At 60.1% G+C, this 17,025-nt stretch overlaps 1 protein-coding gene across 15 annotated transcripts in view; it reads right to left on the minus strand.

Moving 5' to 3' along the window:
- The window catches only part of ABLIM2 (actin binding LIM protein family member 2), a 92,930-nt gene that overhangs the window by 63,758 nt on the left and 12,147 nt on the right, over window positions 1-17,025 (minus strand). For all 15 annotated transcript variants that reach the window (XR_014143115.1, XR_014143117.1, XR_014143119.1 and 12 more), the window contains exons 3-6: window positions 16,286-16,412; window positions 13,426-13,519; window positions 4,383-4,470; window positions 1,375-1,433 (exon numbers count right to left, since the gene is read on the minus strand). Coding sequence is in view for 1 of the 15 variants with exons in the window: in XM_081812677.1 (XP_081668803.1) it covers window positions 1,375-1,433; window positions 4,383-4,470; window positions 13,426-13,519; window positions 16,286-16,412 (368 nt within the window). In the remaining 14 variants the exon portion in view is untranslated. The remainder of the gene's footprint in view (window positions 1-1,374; window positions 1,434-4,382; window positions 4,471-13,425; window positions 13,520-16,285; window positions 16,413-17,025) is intronic.

Genomic DNA, 17,025 nt, shown 5'->3' on the forward strand with positions numbered 1-17,025 from the left:
ATTTCTAAGGGAAATGGGGGATTGTCCCTCTGCTGGCTGCCTTCAGCGCAGGCCTATCGAGAATTTGCCGCACTGGGTTGGGGCCCACCCACCTGCGGGGGCCGGTGTGGGGAGTGTCTCCTCCACCAGCCAACACCCCTGTGAAGCTCAGAGGCCCAAGTCTGTGGGGTCTCCCTCCAGCCCCACGAGAAATTCCCCAAACCTGCAAGTTCTGGGGATGGGACCAGCTTGGGCTTGCTGATAGGGCTGTGTCCACGCTGTAGAGCTAAGGGTGAGGGGTCTGTCCGCCCTGCCCGGGGCCCTGTCTCCAGGACCGCCAAGTCTCAGCCTGCAGACTGACCCCATTTCCTCCGGAGGCCTTTCCTGACCGTGCGTCCGGCCTCCCCTCCTCCCGTCCACTGGCGTCCTCGGTCCCCCACCAACAGCCTTTGCTGCAAATTTGCTTGTGTAAGGGTCAATTTCTGTCTCTCCCTGGAACGTCAGTCCCGAGAGAACAAGGTCCGTGCCCACCTCCTTCCTCACCTGTGCCTGGCGCCCAGCTGGGCCTCTGAGCGGTAGAGAATTTGGCCTCGCCCAGAGAGAGGTCCGGCCTGCACCCTTGACCCTGGAAGGTGATCTGTGTCCACTGTCAGAGTGTCCGTTCAGGGAGGGGGTGAACCACACCCAACAGTCTTAGGATGGGACCCGGACACACTGGAGAGACCAACCGTGTGATCTGGGGTGGTCTAGGGTCATGCCACCTGGACCTAGTGAAATCACTATGTCAATCAGTCAGTCAGTCAGTCAGTCAGTCAATGGAGCCCCAGTAAGATCTCTGGACACAGAGCTCCCCTGCTGGGCAATACTCCGGGCATGCGGTCCTACACAGGCTGGCAGGTCCCCCGTCCAGTCTCCAGGGCAGAGGAGCAGCTCTGTGTCTGCCCCCCTCCCAGGCCCTGCGCCACGTGCCTCTGTCTTCGGCTCATTCCACATGTATCCTCTCCTGTAATAAACCCCAACCGTGACTATCAGAGTTTTCAGGGAGTCTGTGAGTCCTTCCCATGAATGACTGAGACTGATCACAATTTGGGGCCCCTCAACCTTGCAGTTGGTGTCCCAAGTGTGGACGGTCTGGGGACTATTTGGAGACCTGCTCATGTCATAGCTGTCCCCAAACTTTTGCAGCCCTCATGCCCTCTGGACCCATGGAGAGGCCTGCGGGCCAGGACAGGAGGCCCCGAGATGCCCCGCCCCACCTCGCACCATCCTCAGCACCCCCAGGCCTCATGACACCTGGCCCGTGGCCTGGTGTGACCAGCCAGCGAGCCATCAGACGCAGGTGACGGCACATGGGCGCCGAAGAACACACCAGAGCAAGCAGTAAATTCCACCAACCTTGTTTTTGTCTTCAGTTCTGGCTGCTTGTCGGCACGCCGGGTGCCAGATGGAGGAACCTGCGGACAGATCCCCAAGAGGGAGGGCTCAGTGTTACTTCCCACAGTGCAGACGCTGCGCAGGGAGTCAGAAGCGGGGAGCTGGTAGTCCACGCGCGGACGCTCTGCTGGAGGGGGTGCTGGGCCTGGGGCAAGCAGATGGCTGCCCGGCCCCAGGGGCTCATGGCCCAGTTTGGGGGGCCGGGGGTATACAATGAACGGGAAGCGCACCACTGTGAGCACTGGGGACACCCGGGGTGCCCAGAGGAGGCTTCTCGGAAGAGGGGTGTCAGGTGGCTTCTTGTTCAGCGGCGGGGGAGAGAGGACGGGCTGCCCATGGGTGCGGGGGTAGCAGCCCGGCCCAACCACGGGCACGGCTGGGGCTGGGGCCAGAGCTGGGGTGGGAACCAGCCTCGGGAATGGGAATGAGGCTGGGGGGCAAGAGCTCTCGGCCGGGAGGCAGGAGGGGGAACCTCAGGTGGGAGCCGGGGTGTGGGGTGAAGAGCAGGGTGAGCCTGACTCTCTCACTGACTCCCTGGGTCCTGAGACCGATCCTACCTCAGTTTCTTCAGCAGCCAGTGTGGCCCCACCACCCACACCAACATCCAGCACCATCAAGGTAACAAGAGCACCATGGGCCCCACGGGCCCCACGGGCCCCGCCCTTTCCTCATTCGAACTCAGGCTCTCCAGGTGTCAGATTCTCCCCGTCTTCAAACAGGGCTGATAACGTTCCTCGCTCATCAGGCCAGTGGGAGAATCCGATGAGGTTAATCTGGGGTAATAACACACCGGAACGGTGCCTGGTGAACTGTAGCCTAGGGCGTTCGCTGCATTACTGCCGTATGTCCAGTGCGGGTGGGTTTGGCGCGTGTCAGCCCTCCCTGCGCCCCATCTTTCAGGGCCCGGAGCACCTGCTCTCCCTCCGGGGCCTCCCTGGATCTCAGCCTGGCCCCCTCGCCCCCTTGGCCGCCGCAGCTCTGTGTCTAGGTTCATACCCCATCAGGGAGGGGGCTGTGTCTGTTCCGTGCCCCTCCCCGCCGCCCAACAAGCCACACAGGGCCTGGCGCATGAGAGGCACTTAAAAGTGTGTGTGAAGGAAAGAGCGACGTCCTATTTCTGGCTTGCAAAGGCTTCCAGGTCACATGAACTAATGGCCAGGAGGGCAGGTTATTACTGCCTCGCTCTGGCAAAGCGTCTGCATCAGCCTGGAGCTCCTGGGGAGACCACGATTGAGGGTGTGTGTGTGTGTGTGTGTGTGTGTGCGTGTGCGTGTGTAAAACATTCATTTTTGACAACTATGATTACCAAAGTAATAGGTAAGTCACTGATATTCCTTATTAAAAATTAAAGACACCCAACAAAGTATAAATAAGAAAATTAAAACCGCCTATAACCTCTGAGCCACTCTGCTCGGGCAGCTTTTTAGCGTTCCCGTGTGTTTTTCAGAGAATGCGGATAATGTTGTACATAGTCTTACGTCCTACGATTTTTGTTTAAAGTGTCTAGAACGTTTCCCCACGTAATTAAATATCAGAAGCATAACCACGAGGGCCGTGCAACATCCCACATGGAGAGAGGAGGATTTTTCCGTCCCTCGCCCGCTGGTTGCAGTGTTTTATTTCTAAAGTCACGTTGTTGGGGGGGCTTCCATGGCACGCCAGTTCCAGCACACCCCTGCCATTCACTTAAGGACTTCCTAGAAGTGGAGTCGTGTGGACATTAAGGCTCTTGAAGCATTCTGACGATTTCCCGGTTTTTGCCACACCAGCCAGGTAAGAGGCCCGTTTCCTTGATTCCTCACAATGGGGACGCGACCTTCCTTTCAGTCCTTGTCAACCCAGTGGGGGAAAGGAGTATCTAACTATTCTTTTCATCTGGGTCTCCCTGATCATTACTGAGCATCAACAGCTCCTCCCCTGCATTTACTGGAAAGGTGTGCCCCATGGTACATGGCGCTGGTGGTAGCAGGGAGGGGGTGAGCTGCCCCGTCCTCCTCGAAGGCTGAGAGGCTCGCTGGGACCCCTGCTTTTCAGAGCTTCGACTGCACGGGATTCACCTGTCAGCACCTTCCTGGAGCCCCAACATCCAGGTGGACCAGGCAGAGGGTCTCAGGGTGTCCAGGCTGGGCGGGGGCCAGACCCCCCCCCCCAAAGAGGCCCTGGCCGGTGCTCCAACCCGGGTCCACCCCTTGTCACACCGACTGGGAAATTTGAGGCTGGGAGAGGGGATGGGACTGGCTTCCATATCCCAGAGAAAGTCATGGCAGGACTCGCTTTAGAAACGGGGTGCCTGCCACAGCCCAGAGCCATGAAGAGCGCCTTTATTCCCTGAGACTGGGTCCCTCTTGATGGTGAGCTCCTGTCCCCATGCTGCGGTCCCAGCCCATTGTGCTGGGCATCAGAAAGGCCTGAAAGCACTATTTACAGTGGGGGCGATGCTGGAGGGGGCCCCCTCCCACCCAGACGTCCCAGCAGCAGTGGGAGGGGCGCAAAGGACCCCTTTCATGGGCTCTCAAGCAGAGACTCAAGGAACAAGAGGGGACACCGGGGACGAGGCCAGCCTAGCGACGTCACCCCACGAGGCTGGGCTCAGAAAGGCAGGCCTGTGTGACACACAGCCCCAAGACGACCGCCCCATGAGGTCATGAAACAGCCTGTGTGTGGCTCTCCCATCCGTCCAGCCCCGCTCGACCTGCCTCCGGGGTCGCTGGACACAGACGGATCATTGAATAGAAACAGTGGCTGCAGAGATGGGGTCTCCAGACCCAACCCATCGTCTTGGGGAGGGGCCGAGCAGCCCCGGGCCGTCACCATGTCCCATTTCTCTGCCTCCCACACGTTGCCACTGGGCTGGGTGGGGGGCTTCCCAGCTAGAGAGGTGACACCAGTTCCCACCCAGCACGGGGCACGGGCCCAGGGCATGTTCCTGTCTTGCCCTAGGGGACGGGGCAACGCGGTTTTGTCCTTACCTTGAAGATACATCTCCTCGCCTTCCTCAAACATCCGGCCGCACCGGACGCAGAGCGCACACAGTGGGTGGTAGTGTTTTTCTCCTGCCTGTAAAGACAACGAGACAGAGGTGTTTCTACCGAAGCTAAAGGGGCCACAGAAGCAGCCACACTTGGCTGGGGTGACAGTGTGCCCACATGAGGGGTCCTCAGAGGATGCTGAGTGTGTGCTATGTCCCATATCCGTCAGGGTTTCAGGACGGCACCCGAGAGAGCCTGGGTCCACTGGGTGCTCCCGGGCTGTCCAGGGCACTGGGTATGGAAGCAGGCCACGTGCACTGGGGCCACGCGCGCCAGGGGCCACATCTGGGAGCAGAGACCAGCTGCACCACCCGACCTCCAGGCGAGCAGGGGTGTCACCCAGCTCCTCCGGCCCGGTGGTTGATGGATCTGCCTCCCTCATGGGGCAGGGGGGCCGGGTCCTGTCCGTCTCTGTACCGGAGTTGGGGGGCGCAGTGGGAGAGGGCAGAGGGGAGGCCGAAGCTAATGTGACTCTCCAGGTGGAGGCACCGGAGGTGTGGGCTGTCTTACGCATCTCCCTATTGCTCAAATTTCTCAATTAGCATTTACTGTTTTTATAATCCTTAGCATCCATGAAGTTAAATGCAAAGATTAATACAGACATAACGTCAACTAATCACATTGGCTGCCGTGGCGTAGTTCTGGACGGCACAGAAGAATCGCCCCAAACTATCGTACTCGGCACCCCTCCGTGGTAATATCGTTAGCGTTGGGGTAAGGCGGGCAGCAGCCGGCTGGCAGCCGTGGTCCTAACGCCATGTTTCAGTCTTCCCGGACGTGGGAAGGTCCGATGACCGCTTCCTGAATGTGAGTTAGTAATAGCACTTCCGCGGATGAGCACGTGAGGGGCTCAAATGCACACCGGCATCTCACTCTCCTCCCTCACCACCGAGCCGTCGGAGAACCCCTGCCCCAAGGTGACCCCTGTGGCAGGGAGGAGGGATCCCGAACACGCTCCTCTCCCGCGTGATGTGCCCCGTGGCACGGCCCACCGATGCATCCGGGCGAAGGGATTCTTCCCGGGGAGTGCGGGGCTGCTGCATCCATCGTCCTCCCGCCTGCTCTGGAGCCTCCTCCCGATCCCTCCGCTGGGAGCACCTTCCCCCGCTCCACCTGCCCGGGCCCTCCCTGTTCTTTATCGCAGCTCAAATGCTGCCTCCTCCTGAAAGCCTCCCCCGCACACATCCCTGGTCTGGGCTCCTGCTGGTTTCTTCTTCCCCACTAGACAAGGAGCCCCTCGGGGGCCACGCCTACCCAGGGCCACTTCAGGAACCGCTAGTTGGCGGGTCCTCTCCGAGTAGAGGGTCACAGGGCAGCGCGGGCCCAGGCAGAATGAGGGCGAAGCGGTCATTTCGGTGATTTTAAACATTGTGACCTCCGACCCGTCCTCGTGCCCGCGTCACCCAGGCCCCCTTCCCACTGGTGGGGGACAACCCCCATGATCTCAAACAGCAGGAGTTCTGCAACACCCACTGAAGGAGACAGACCCTGGTGTCTACACAGGGCATCTACACCTGAGTAGGAGGAGAGAGAAAACCGTGGGGACGGTTTCTAAGACGACAGGCTTGAAACCCCAACCGCACGGATGAGAATTAACACAGAGCGGAGAGGCAGCCCCGGGCCGCTGTGAGGGGCTGGCCCTGCATACACAGTCTTCGGCCTTCGGGGACGCACTCCCACCCAGACCTGGCAAACGTCCCCAACCCCCCAAAATAACAGCAACTCCACCACTGTTTCCATAGCTCGAGCCGAGGCCCTTTCACACGCTACCTTGTCTTCACTCTCCAGAAGCCCTATGAGCTACATTATTATCCTCATTTTCCACATGGTGCACAGAACGGTGGAGGGAGCTGAGAAAGGTCACACAGCACAGAGCTGGTGGAGCAGGACTGGAGCCCAGGAGCGTGGCCCTTTGTGGCCTCCCAGCCCCCAGCCTGGCGGTCCCAGCTCTCGGGTGCTGACCCCAGCGTCACCTGCTCCCCAGTCCCTGCCCTGGACAGTCCACAGGGAAACCCTGAGACACCCAGGAGGGAGGAAAGAGGCAGACACTGGAGAGCACGGATTACATTCACACGAAGTGCAGAACCAGGCCGATGAAGTCTCCTTTATTAGAGTCAGGGAGGCGGCCGCCCTGGGGTTCCCGGGGGCTGGGCACGTTCTCCTTCTTGATCGGGGTGCTTGTTACACAGATGTGTCCGGTTTATGGACACCGATCAAGCTGTAGGATTCGTGTAGGATTCTGTGTGTGTGACACGTCAGCAAGACCCACAAGGTGGATTGATGACTGAAATTAAGAGCTAAAACTACAAATCTCTTAGGAGAAAAGAGGGGTGCATCTTTGCCCCGGGTTTGGCAGTACCTTCTTGGATTGGACACCAAAAGCAAGAATAGCAATAACAAAAACAGGTATGTTTTTTCTCACAAATATCAAACTATCGTGCATCTGAGGACATGGTCGAGAAAGTGGAAAGACGGTCTGTGGAATGGGAGGACCCGGCTTAACATCTGGAACATATAAAGAATTCTTACAGCTCAATGACAGAGAGACAAACAGTCCACTTAGAAAGTGGGCAAAGAACTCGAATAGACATTTTTCCAAAGAAGACACACAAGTGGCCGAGGAGCACATGCCAGATGCTGGATGTCACCGTCACGGAGGAAGGGTAAGTTCAAACTGCCACGAGACGCCACTCCATGCCCGTTAGGGTGGCCGTAATCGACGTGAGACCCAAGGGACAGTGCGTGTCGGCGAGGATGTGGGGAGAGCGGGGCCCCTGTGCGCCTGCTGGGGGGAATGTGCGTGTGGCTGCTGGTGCCTCAGAAAGAGACGCAGAGTTACCACTGGACCCGGTGGTTCCACTCCTGGGTTGGAACAGAATGGAGGCGAGAGCACAGCAAAAACACAGGTCTGCACAACTTGGACGCGAGTGTCCACGGCAGCCATTTTCACAGCGGCTCCAGGGTGCAAACGGCCCCAAATGGCCCCGGGGGGGCAAGCAGGTAAACAAACTGTGGTCCAGCCACACAGTGGAATATCCTTCAGCCTTAGAAAGGACTGGAGTCCTGACACGTGCGGCCCCGAGATGTCCTATGAGGACGTCGGTGTCCTGTAAGACAGGACACCAGAGTTCTGTCTCCACCATGTGAGGGCACGGGGAGAAGGTGGCCGTCTGCAGTGCGGGCAGCGGGCCCTCCCCAGGAACCGAAGGACGGCAGACTTGCTGCCCCCAGCACGGACAGGAACGCTGCCTGGGGTTTCAGCACCCAGGGCCCAGAATGGCTGCAGCAGCTCCGGTGGACTAAGACCCGCCATAGAGTCCAAAGTCAAAGCGCCCTCGCTCCTTGTATCGGGCCCCACGGTATCTCCTGTCCTCTCCCCCGGTGGCCACGGTGACCGGATGTTCCACGTCATCCTGAGGCTGCTGCAGCCCCTGCCCTTTCAGAGCCTCTCCTCCCCATTCCCGGGCACTACGGGCCGGGAGCGTCAGCACCTGGGGTGTGGTCTGTGCAACCACCCAGCCCCCAGCCGGGCAGATGGCCCAGCCCTGCGCCAGGTGGGTCTCAAGATGGCTCGGATTTCTGAAGAATATTAAAAGCTCATGAGCTTCTGCAGTGCGTGGTTTTAAAGTGACGTGTGTGCCTCCGGCAAGTGGCTGTCATCTTGAATAAGACAGAACAAGGCTCGTGAGGAACGCAGGAAGGTGGGCTCCAGGGGCCTAGAACAAGCGCAGCTCCTTACTCAGGACCAAGTCAGCACGGGGGACTGGAGCACGTCCCACCACCGACACGCAGGGCGCGGCCAGCCCCGGGGACTCGGGCAGTGTCTCTGGGCTCCAGAAGCTCCCGCCCCGCACCCGGCCGTGGGCAGCACAGAGGGATAGGCCCCGCACATGGGAGGCAGGCGTCCCCTCACCCCTGGCCCCTTCTGCTCCCTGGACAACAGGCTGCGCCCCTGTGGCCCTCTGCGTGCTCCCCTGAACGCCAGGCTGCGGAGGGCCGCCCATGCCACTCCCGGGCCTCCACCGGCCTGAGGCACAGCTCCAGTGTCCTTGCTGAGCGGCCAGAATGGACTCCAGGTCGAAAAGACCTCATCACCAGCATGCGCCGAGATGATGAAATGTACCGTGAAGCTAATGAAAGCCTTCAGCGGAGTGTCTGGCAGCCGCGCAGACTTCCCGGACCGGCTCCGTGACCTACGACCCCCCAGGAGCTACGTCCCCCCGGGAGAAGAGCCCAGCTCCTCACCATGCAGGGCCCTGCGGGCGAAGCCCTGTGCGATCGGCAGCCCCCTCCCCAGAGCCCCTGACCTCACCCCTGTCACTGTCCCCCCATCGCTGACCCCACGTGTTCCCTCTCGGCTCGGGGTCTCTGATTTCTAAGTGCTAACAGTAGTTAGTCTGGGTGGTGGTGTTTATTATGGATGATTTTTCCGTTTATTTTATGATAAACAGGTATTGCTTCTGAATGTTTTTTTAAGTAAACACATTCATCAAATTACAAAAAGAGAGGGAGAAGTGGGGCCTTGGGAAGCTGACTTGGTTTCCGTCCTGAGGAAATGGTTTTATTTCTTTGGAACATATTTTCTCCCATTGATAAAAGTCATACCTGCTTAGGAGGGTAAAATGGAGCATGCCAAAGGAAGACGGGGAAAGCAAGTAACGGATGTCCTGTAGCCCCAGGGGATGGTTTATTTGAAATGGAGAAATGTTTAGGGGCTGCCTGACCCAGGGCGGGAGCTGCCTGTGAGGCCCCCCTCCCACCAGGGCTCCTGGGCGGTGGGGGGGGGGTGCAGGGCAGGCTGGCAGCCCAGCCGCCACCAGCCTGGGACAGGGGACACAGGGAGTGTTCGGAGGGTCTGTAGGTGAGTGGTGGGTTAGGGAAGAGAGAAGGGAAGGCGGGTAGGGGGAGGGAGAGAGGGAAGGAGGAATTAATTAGTGGTCCCAGAGGGACCCTGGGCTTCTCGTTACCATGGAGACAGGCGGACTGCACCATGCAGGTGGGGCTCAGACAGCAGCACCAGCACCGCAAGGGTTAAGGAGGGCAGGGCCCATCCCTGCCCCCGCAACTCCCACCTGTGCAGGGAAGCACTCCAGCCAGCAGAGAACAAGGCAGGGGTGGGGCGGGGGCGAGGACTGAGCCAGGACTCCCCTCGCCCCCCTCACTCAGCCCCCCCTTATGGAACTCTGGGTCTAGTTGGTCTGGTTACACCGCTGTCCCGGGCAGACAGTCCCGTAGCCACCTCTTAGCTCTCTCTGTGGGGGATTCCAGCCATGCAGAGGACCGCCCCAGGCCCCCCACCTCAGCCCCCACACCCCAGCCCTCCCCACACCCCCAGCCTTCCGTCCATCTCTGCAATAGGGTGGGGGCAGACAGCCCCTCCCACGTCCCCCCCAGACCCATGAGGCTCCTTCACCTGCTCCCCAGCATGGAGCAGCCTCCCCGAGACAGACACCCCGAGACACGCAGGATCGGGGAAGACACCGGGAAGACGATGCTACATATTTAGGAGTAACTAAGGAAGGGGGAGGAAAGGCCCCACCGTCGCCCCAGGATGCACAATTCACAGGGGGACGTGCAGGCGCTGCTGTAGCCCGGCATCAAGATGGCACTGTGCCCGCCGCACACAGACGCAGCACAGATTGCTGGCTCCCGCTGTTGGGGAAGAGGGCCTGGGCTGCTCTCCTGCTCGGGCTCTGAGGACAGGAAAGCTCGGAGTGGGACAGGCATCTGGTGGGGACAAAGCGGGGGGGGGGTGACAGGTGCCCCAGGGAGTCTCACCTGGCCGATCTGTCCCAGCTCCCTGCAAGCCCACCCACCTGCAACCCCGCATGGCTCCTGCAGCCTCCCCATCAGCCCTCCGAAGCGCCTGGAGAGGCCTCCTACCTGCACGGGGTCCTCGCAACAGAGCCCAGTCCGATCGGCCAGCCCCCACAGCCCCTCTCCAGTGCCTGCTCCCCAGGCAGGTCGGCTGCAACGGGCAATGTGACTGTGAGGACGGGCACGCTCAGCCTTCAGCCAGAGGTCTGGATCCTGTTCCTTCTTTTTCAGATCCTGCCACCTACTGCCCCTGAGAGCCCACTGCCCGCCCAGCGGGGCGCCGGCACGCCCGGGGCCAAGTTCAGGTGGTGGCAAGGGGGGGGCGGCGGCTCCCTGCCTCCGGAATCGGGCTCGTCTCTGCCCGCCTGCAGCTGCCGCCTGGCAAAGGAGGATGCTCAGAGCTTTGCAGAGCCCGCCGCCGACTCAGCCACGCCAGGGAACTTGCGAAAACAAAAGCATTAATCTTCCCTGGGAGGCCTTTATCCCCCACCACTGACAAGGAGGAAAATCCAGACCTGTTTTTCTCCTGTTCTTCGTAACTAAGACGGTCCCTTCCTGATGATAAACCGGAGTGCACTGGAGGTGCTCCGTTTGCAGGCACCGAACCCCCACATTCTATATTTGGCCCAGCATTAAATATCAAGGACACACAGTGCACGTGGGGTCACCCATCCAGGGGAGGCCCGCTGATTACCTAGTGACAATAAGGAAGCCCCTAACCCCCAGTGTTTACCACGGGGCCAGCACTGAGCTGGGGGACACTTCACAGACCATGTCTCGTTCCATCCCTGAGGTACTGGAATGTTCTCTTGCTCAGCACAGAGCTTGCTGAGGGCAGGCAGCAAGGTTGGGGTCAGGTCTCCACCCCGCCCCCCAGGGTGCAGGGGCCGATGCCGGAGGGTGCCAGGAAGCAGGTCAGGCTAGGTCCACACACCTGCAACAACAGCTCAGCCCACCTGAGCCTCAGATGCACCCCACTTTTGGCCATCACATGCGGCACAGTGCTAAAACAACACGCAAACCGGCGTCTACACCCGGGGAGAGGCTGCACGGTGGGGAAGGAACAGGAGCCAGGAGCCCGGGGAGCCCGGCTTCAAGTCTGGTTCTGCCACCTGCTCGGGGTGGCCGATGGTCCAGCACACGTGTGTGGGAGCCCAGGAGAGAGTAGAAGGTCTGGACGGGGAACAGAGACACGTGGTTTGAACCATTGGCAGTGGGGCAGGCGGGTCCCTGTCCCTAATACTTATAGCGCCATGGCGTCCTGGAAGAGGGTCATAGTCTGCGTCCACATATTCAGAGGATGTGGGTATCAATATTATGACACATAAGACGATACATACAAGACGCCCGCAGACAAACTTTGTCGTGTGACCATAAGCGCAGATGGAGCTGGCAACCATGAAGACCCCACCCCATGAAGACCCCAGCCCCATGTAAGCAGGCAGCATGTGGGAAGTAGCTAGTGAAAGCGCTGGGGTCCATTCAACCATCATAGGGACCGGCATCAAGGGACAGAAGGAAGTCACGAGAGCGAGTGAGGACCCACGTTCTCAGCTGCAGACCGGCACGGATTTCATAAAGACTACACTCCCCGTGGGGGGCGGGGGCCCCACACTCTGCAGCTATACGAGCTATGTTCCAATACAGCTGCTTGACAAAAAGGCCTAATGTACCCAAAACACACAAAAAAATAAAAACAGGGGAACCTGCTAACTAGGAAATGCAAACTGGACAAACTCAGAATATAATGTTGTACCAACGGTTTGGTCTCAACTAGAATTACATGGAGACAGAAAAAACTGGAAGGAAACCAGCCAAAGAGTTCAGCTACCTATGATCGCATTATCTGTGATCTCCCCCGCCTCCGATTTGTGCTCTGTACAATCTCCACAGACCATGAGTGTGTAGTCACACCCACCCTCAGGCCCCTCTGCAGAGCCTGGGCCCTCCCACTGGGCGCTGGCCTGGCGGGGGGTTCCCACCCTGGGAATGAGGGGAGAGACGGCCCTGCCCTTGAGGTGGGTGTGACACCCCCCTCCCCTTCGCACTCCTGGGGTGGAGGGGCAAAAGAGCCCTAAGAGGGAAAGTGGGTGGTGCTGAGGCCCTGGAGCAACTCTGTCCCTGCTGCTCGGAGGGACAGCAAGTGTAATTTCGAGAAAAGCAACCCAGCGCTCAATGTACAATTCCGCCGCGGCACCGGGGACGCCGATCACGTGCCAGGCACTAGGTGTGAGTGCAGGCAGGGCAGGAATCCTTGGGGATCTGAAGGGCACCGCCACGCATCCCACTGTCCCCAGCCTCCAGCCTCTGGCCACCAGCACCAGCCTCCAGCCTCGGCAACAGCCCCACACTCTTTAAAATGCCAATATGACCCAGGCATTCCCTGGCTCAGAAGTCTTTGTCAGCGTCACCGCCAGGTGGGGGCCCGAAAGCCTCATCCCCCAACCTACCCTCCCAAACCCAGAGGCCCCTCTGTGACCTGGTGGGAAAGGCTCCCAAGTCCCTTAGCAGGGTCAGGGCCCCCTCTCCATTCCCTGAGGTCCTCTGTCACCTGTGCCTTCCCGGGGACATGGGCAGGCCCCAGCACAGAGCCAAGGAGGGGCTGAAGAATGGGGAGAGGAATGGACAGGGTCTGACAACCCGGTGGGTGGGGTGTGGTCATCCCATGGCGTTTATCTTACTGAACAACTGTACCAAAGTGCATGCTACATGTGCTTTTCATAGAGACAGAGCCATGAAACTCCCACCCCCCAGAAAGCCCGCCTACCCCATGACTGCTGTGTGACTGGGCATGCCAGGTGACCACTCTGGGCCTCCTTTGGGCACATGGTCCTGCCTCCTGGGCTCACTTTCACTCCTCCAGGCCTCAGACCTCCATCTAGACATGGGAGGGCTGGACCCAGGATTTCAACCCCCCATCTCTCCAACTCTATCAGCTTATAGAGGGTGCAGGAGAGACAGTGTCCAGGGAAGGCTTCCTGGAGGAGGTGGTCCTCACCGAGCAGGTCCTGGAAGGCTGAGGAAGCTGTCCCCCGGCAGAACTGGGAGGAAGGGGGAGGCAAAGACTCAGGGGTGCTAATTCTTGCACAAACGCACACAAACATCGGACACCCCCAGAGGCCTGGGAGCAGGACCTGGCCCAGAGGGCGCCCAGCGGCCCACTCACCTCCAGCACGTGCCCCGTGATGTACTTCTCACAGCCGTCACAGCGGATGCCGAACTTGGTGTGGTAGTCGGCCTCGCAGTAGGGCAGCCCGTCCCTGCAACGAGACAGGCCGTCAGGATGCGCACGGGGTTCCCCTGGGGGCCCAGCGGCTGAGCGAGGGCTGGTGGCCACCTCCCAGGCTCACCCGTGGGAATAAGGGCTGCATCTGGGAAACCGAAGATGTTTCCACGACGACGTGGCTCTTCCTTCCGGTTCGTTCTGTCCCACGTGGGGCGTGTGGATGGGAAACAACTTATTTACTCACCAGGGGGTGCTGAGGAAATAGACTCCCTCCAAAAGGGGTCTGGGGCGCCCTACAAATCATGGGCCACAAGGTGTGTGTGACAAAGGTGCCCACGCCAGGGGCCACGCAATGTCACGTGGCATAGTGGTGGGTGGGGACTGCGCCTCTCTGTCCCCGGGCGTGGCTGCAGAGGCACCCGGCCTCGCGGGAGGGGTCAGGAGGGCCGCGGGGGACGTGTCCACTCTGCACGCATATTTACAGCGTGCGCACCACGTTTGTGGCATGGGGAAGCAGTGACGAGCGACACACGGTTTCGGGTGCCGCTCCGAGGCTCTGGGCAGCCCGGGGCGAGTCGCTTCAACACTGAGCCTCCCCTGGATGCACGGTGAGGGAGGCAGCTGGTTTTCGGGGTCGCGGACGGGAGGACAGTATGGGCACACGGCCAGGCACAGCACCCGGCCCGTGGCGGGAGCTGATTCGAAAGTGACCGCAATTGTTATTACAACAGGACATGGCAGGGGGACGGCCCGGAGGAGGTGCCAAGGTTCCTGGGTTGGTGGCCGTGCTCCGTGTGGGGAGGAGCTGGTGGGCAGCCGCAAAGTGAGCAGGCTAGCGCTCACACGCCACCACGCCCCCGCTGTGTGCCCCCGGGCAAGTCGCATAACCTCTCTGAGCCTCGGCTTCCCCAGCCATAAAATGGGAGAAATTACAGTAAGGTCTAAAGACGAGAAGGTGTGGCCTAGCACACGGCAGGCCCTTGCCAATTGGTGGCCGAGGCCATTGTCATTGCTAACCAGGCCGCCCCCCGGGTGTGGAGGCCACTGGCAGGCAGGGGCGCCCGCTTCCCCCGCACACATCTTCCCTCCCCCGCACTGCGGAAGTTGCCCCGTTACTCCCGGTTGGGTTTTGATTTTTATGCAGCTGCCAACAGAAGGTAAGAGTTCTCGACTTTTGGAAGACCAGGGCTAATGCCGCCCTCTGGACCTTCTGTAGGACGTAGGACTTCCTGGAAGGCTTCCTGGAGGAGGTGGCCTGCGGGACGGGAAGGGCAGTGGGGGGTTATGAGCCCCTGGAGTTGCCGTGGCTGCAGGGTATGTCTCTGACCACAGCCCCAAAGAGGATGAAGCCCTTCCTTCCCGGAGAGGAAGAGATAAATTGAGACCTCAAGGTCTACTTTCAAACGCCACTGACCTCAGGGCCCCTGTTATTCCCACCACGGGTGTCTGTGCCCCGAACCCCGGAGGCTCAACGATTACGTCTCTATGGCAACACCAACGCACCCTCCCTATCACTTCTGCGACCGTTCTGGAGGCTGCGGAGTGACAGGCGAGCCGTGTGGGTGAGCTACCATGGCAGGAAGCACCCTGGGGGCTGGGCACGTTTTAGTTTATTTCATTTTAAAGTGCTCTGTCTCCTGGGGCTGCCTTCAAGGGAGTCACTCTCCCCTTCCCTTTACTATGACAGAGGAGTGGCCAGTGCCTTCCCCTGCCTGATCCAGCCTGGACAGAGGCTCGTCTGGGCTTGGGGGCTTTAACTGAAAACGTTTTGTTTTGAGATGAGTATGGACTCACACGGGGTTGTAGGACACCAGACAGAGACCCCCACTCCCGTCACCCCGTTTCCCCCACGAGTGGCCTCGTGCACAGGGAAGGTACGAGAGCAGCCAGGAGATGGACGGGGCACATCGGCAACCTGGTCTGGATGCCCTGGGTGTGACATGTACTCATGCATGCGTGTGCGTGTGCATGCGTGTGTGAGTGTATGAATGTACGAGTGTGTCCATGTGTATGAGCGTGCACACGTGCGTGGGTGTGTATGCATGCGTGTGCGTGTGACTGTGTGCAGTTCCTGGGACGGTTCTGCTCCCTCGGCGTCAAGAACCGGCAGGCTCTCCCACATTAGCTGCCCCTGGAGCTCCCTAACTTGCAGGAAGGAGCCTGCTCTGCACATTTTGGCTCACCCCCTAACTCTGGGCCGTAGGGGGGCTTCCCTGACGCAGTCCCCGATCCCAGGGACTGAAATGCACCCCTTCCTGGCAAACCAGCTGCTCCTGCTCAGGGCTAAGATCTCCAGAGGCTCCGTCTGCACTGCCTTCTGAGATGTGCTCTCCGACCCCCACCCAGACCAGCCATCACTGCATCCTGGCCGCACGTCTGCGGTCTGGGGACACAGGGTCATCTGCGGGAGCAGCGGGATGGCCAAGCACTGCAGAAGTTGGAGCTGGGGCTGAGTCATCTCCTCTGTGACAGGTGAGGCGACTCAGCCCTCTTCCCCTCGCTCCTGCTGCTGGAGTCAGCCGGCATCCACCGTGCATTCTGCAGGTGATCCAGGCGCCACGGGAGGGTGACCCCCAGGGACGGGCAAGGGGAAGCATTTACAAAGGCAAAGAGCACTGTCTCTGTTTCGATCCACAGAAATGGAGCTGTGGTCTCTGCGGACCACGCTAAGGAAGCCAGGCTGGTGGGAGGAGACCGCCAGGTGGGGGGGGCGGGGGACAAACACGCAGGGCCCTGAGTCCGCACGGGGGACAGGACGGGAGTGACCACAGGAGGGACACGGGAGGAGCCTGCCACTCACTTGCTGATGTATTCTGCGTCCAGTTGCTTCCCGCATGTCTCACACTTGAAACAGCCCAGATGCCAGTGTTTGTCCAGAGCCACCAGGGACTGGCCATTTTTTATTTCTGTGCCACAGCCCCCACAACCTGAAAGAAAGAGCAGGACACGGACATTGTCACTGTGGGCCAGGAGGCGTGGGGGCCCGGACCACTGGGTCTCCTGACACAGAAGTGCCTAGAGCCACCCTGAGGGAGGGAACAGAGGGGACAGTCCGGCTGGGTGTGCTGAATGGTGTGAACGTGTAGAAAACAAATCACAAAGTTCACGCTCGCGGGCATTGAGTGCTGACTGCATGCAGCCTGGGCTGGATGCTGACAGAGGCCGCACCTGCCAGAGGATGGGCACCAGCCCTGGACAGCTGGGGTGTCCTCGAACAAGAGCGCACCGCAGGGCGGGGGCTGCCTGGAGGGGAGGCAGCAGGTCTGGGGGGCCCCATCTGTCCTCCTCTGTCGTCAAGCAGACTGTGAACCTAAGTGACCTGACCAACGTGCACCCCCAAGGAGATGTGCCCCCCCCCGCCACTCCTTCCTCAGCAGCTCCCGCTACCCGGATGCCCCTTCCAGGAAGCCCTCCTGGCCCACTCTCGTCAGGACCTCCTGTGGCCGTCTGTGCCGCATCCCAGACACAGACCGCCCAGTCCCCCACCCGTGTTCTGCTGCGAGTGTCAGCCCACGTCGGAGCCGGGCCCCAGGCAGGTAG

The sequence above is a fragment of the Leptonychotes weddellii genome, chromosome 2 (genome assembly GCF_054177405.1).
Source record: "Leptonychotes weddellii isolate Sample4059 chromosome 2, ASM5417740v2, whole genome shotgun sequence".
Taxonomy (NCBI): Eukaryota; Metazoa; Chordata; class Mammalia; order Carnivora; family Phocidae; genus Leptonychotes; species Leptonychotes weddellii.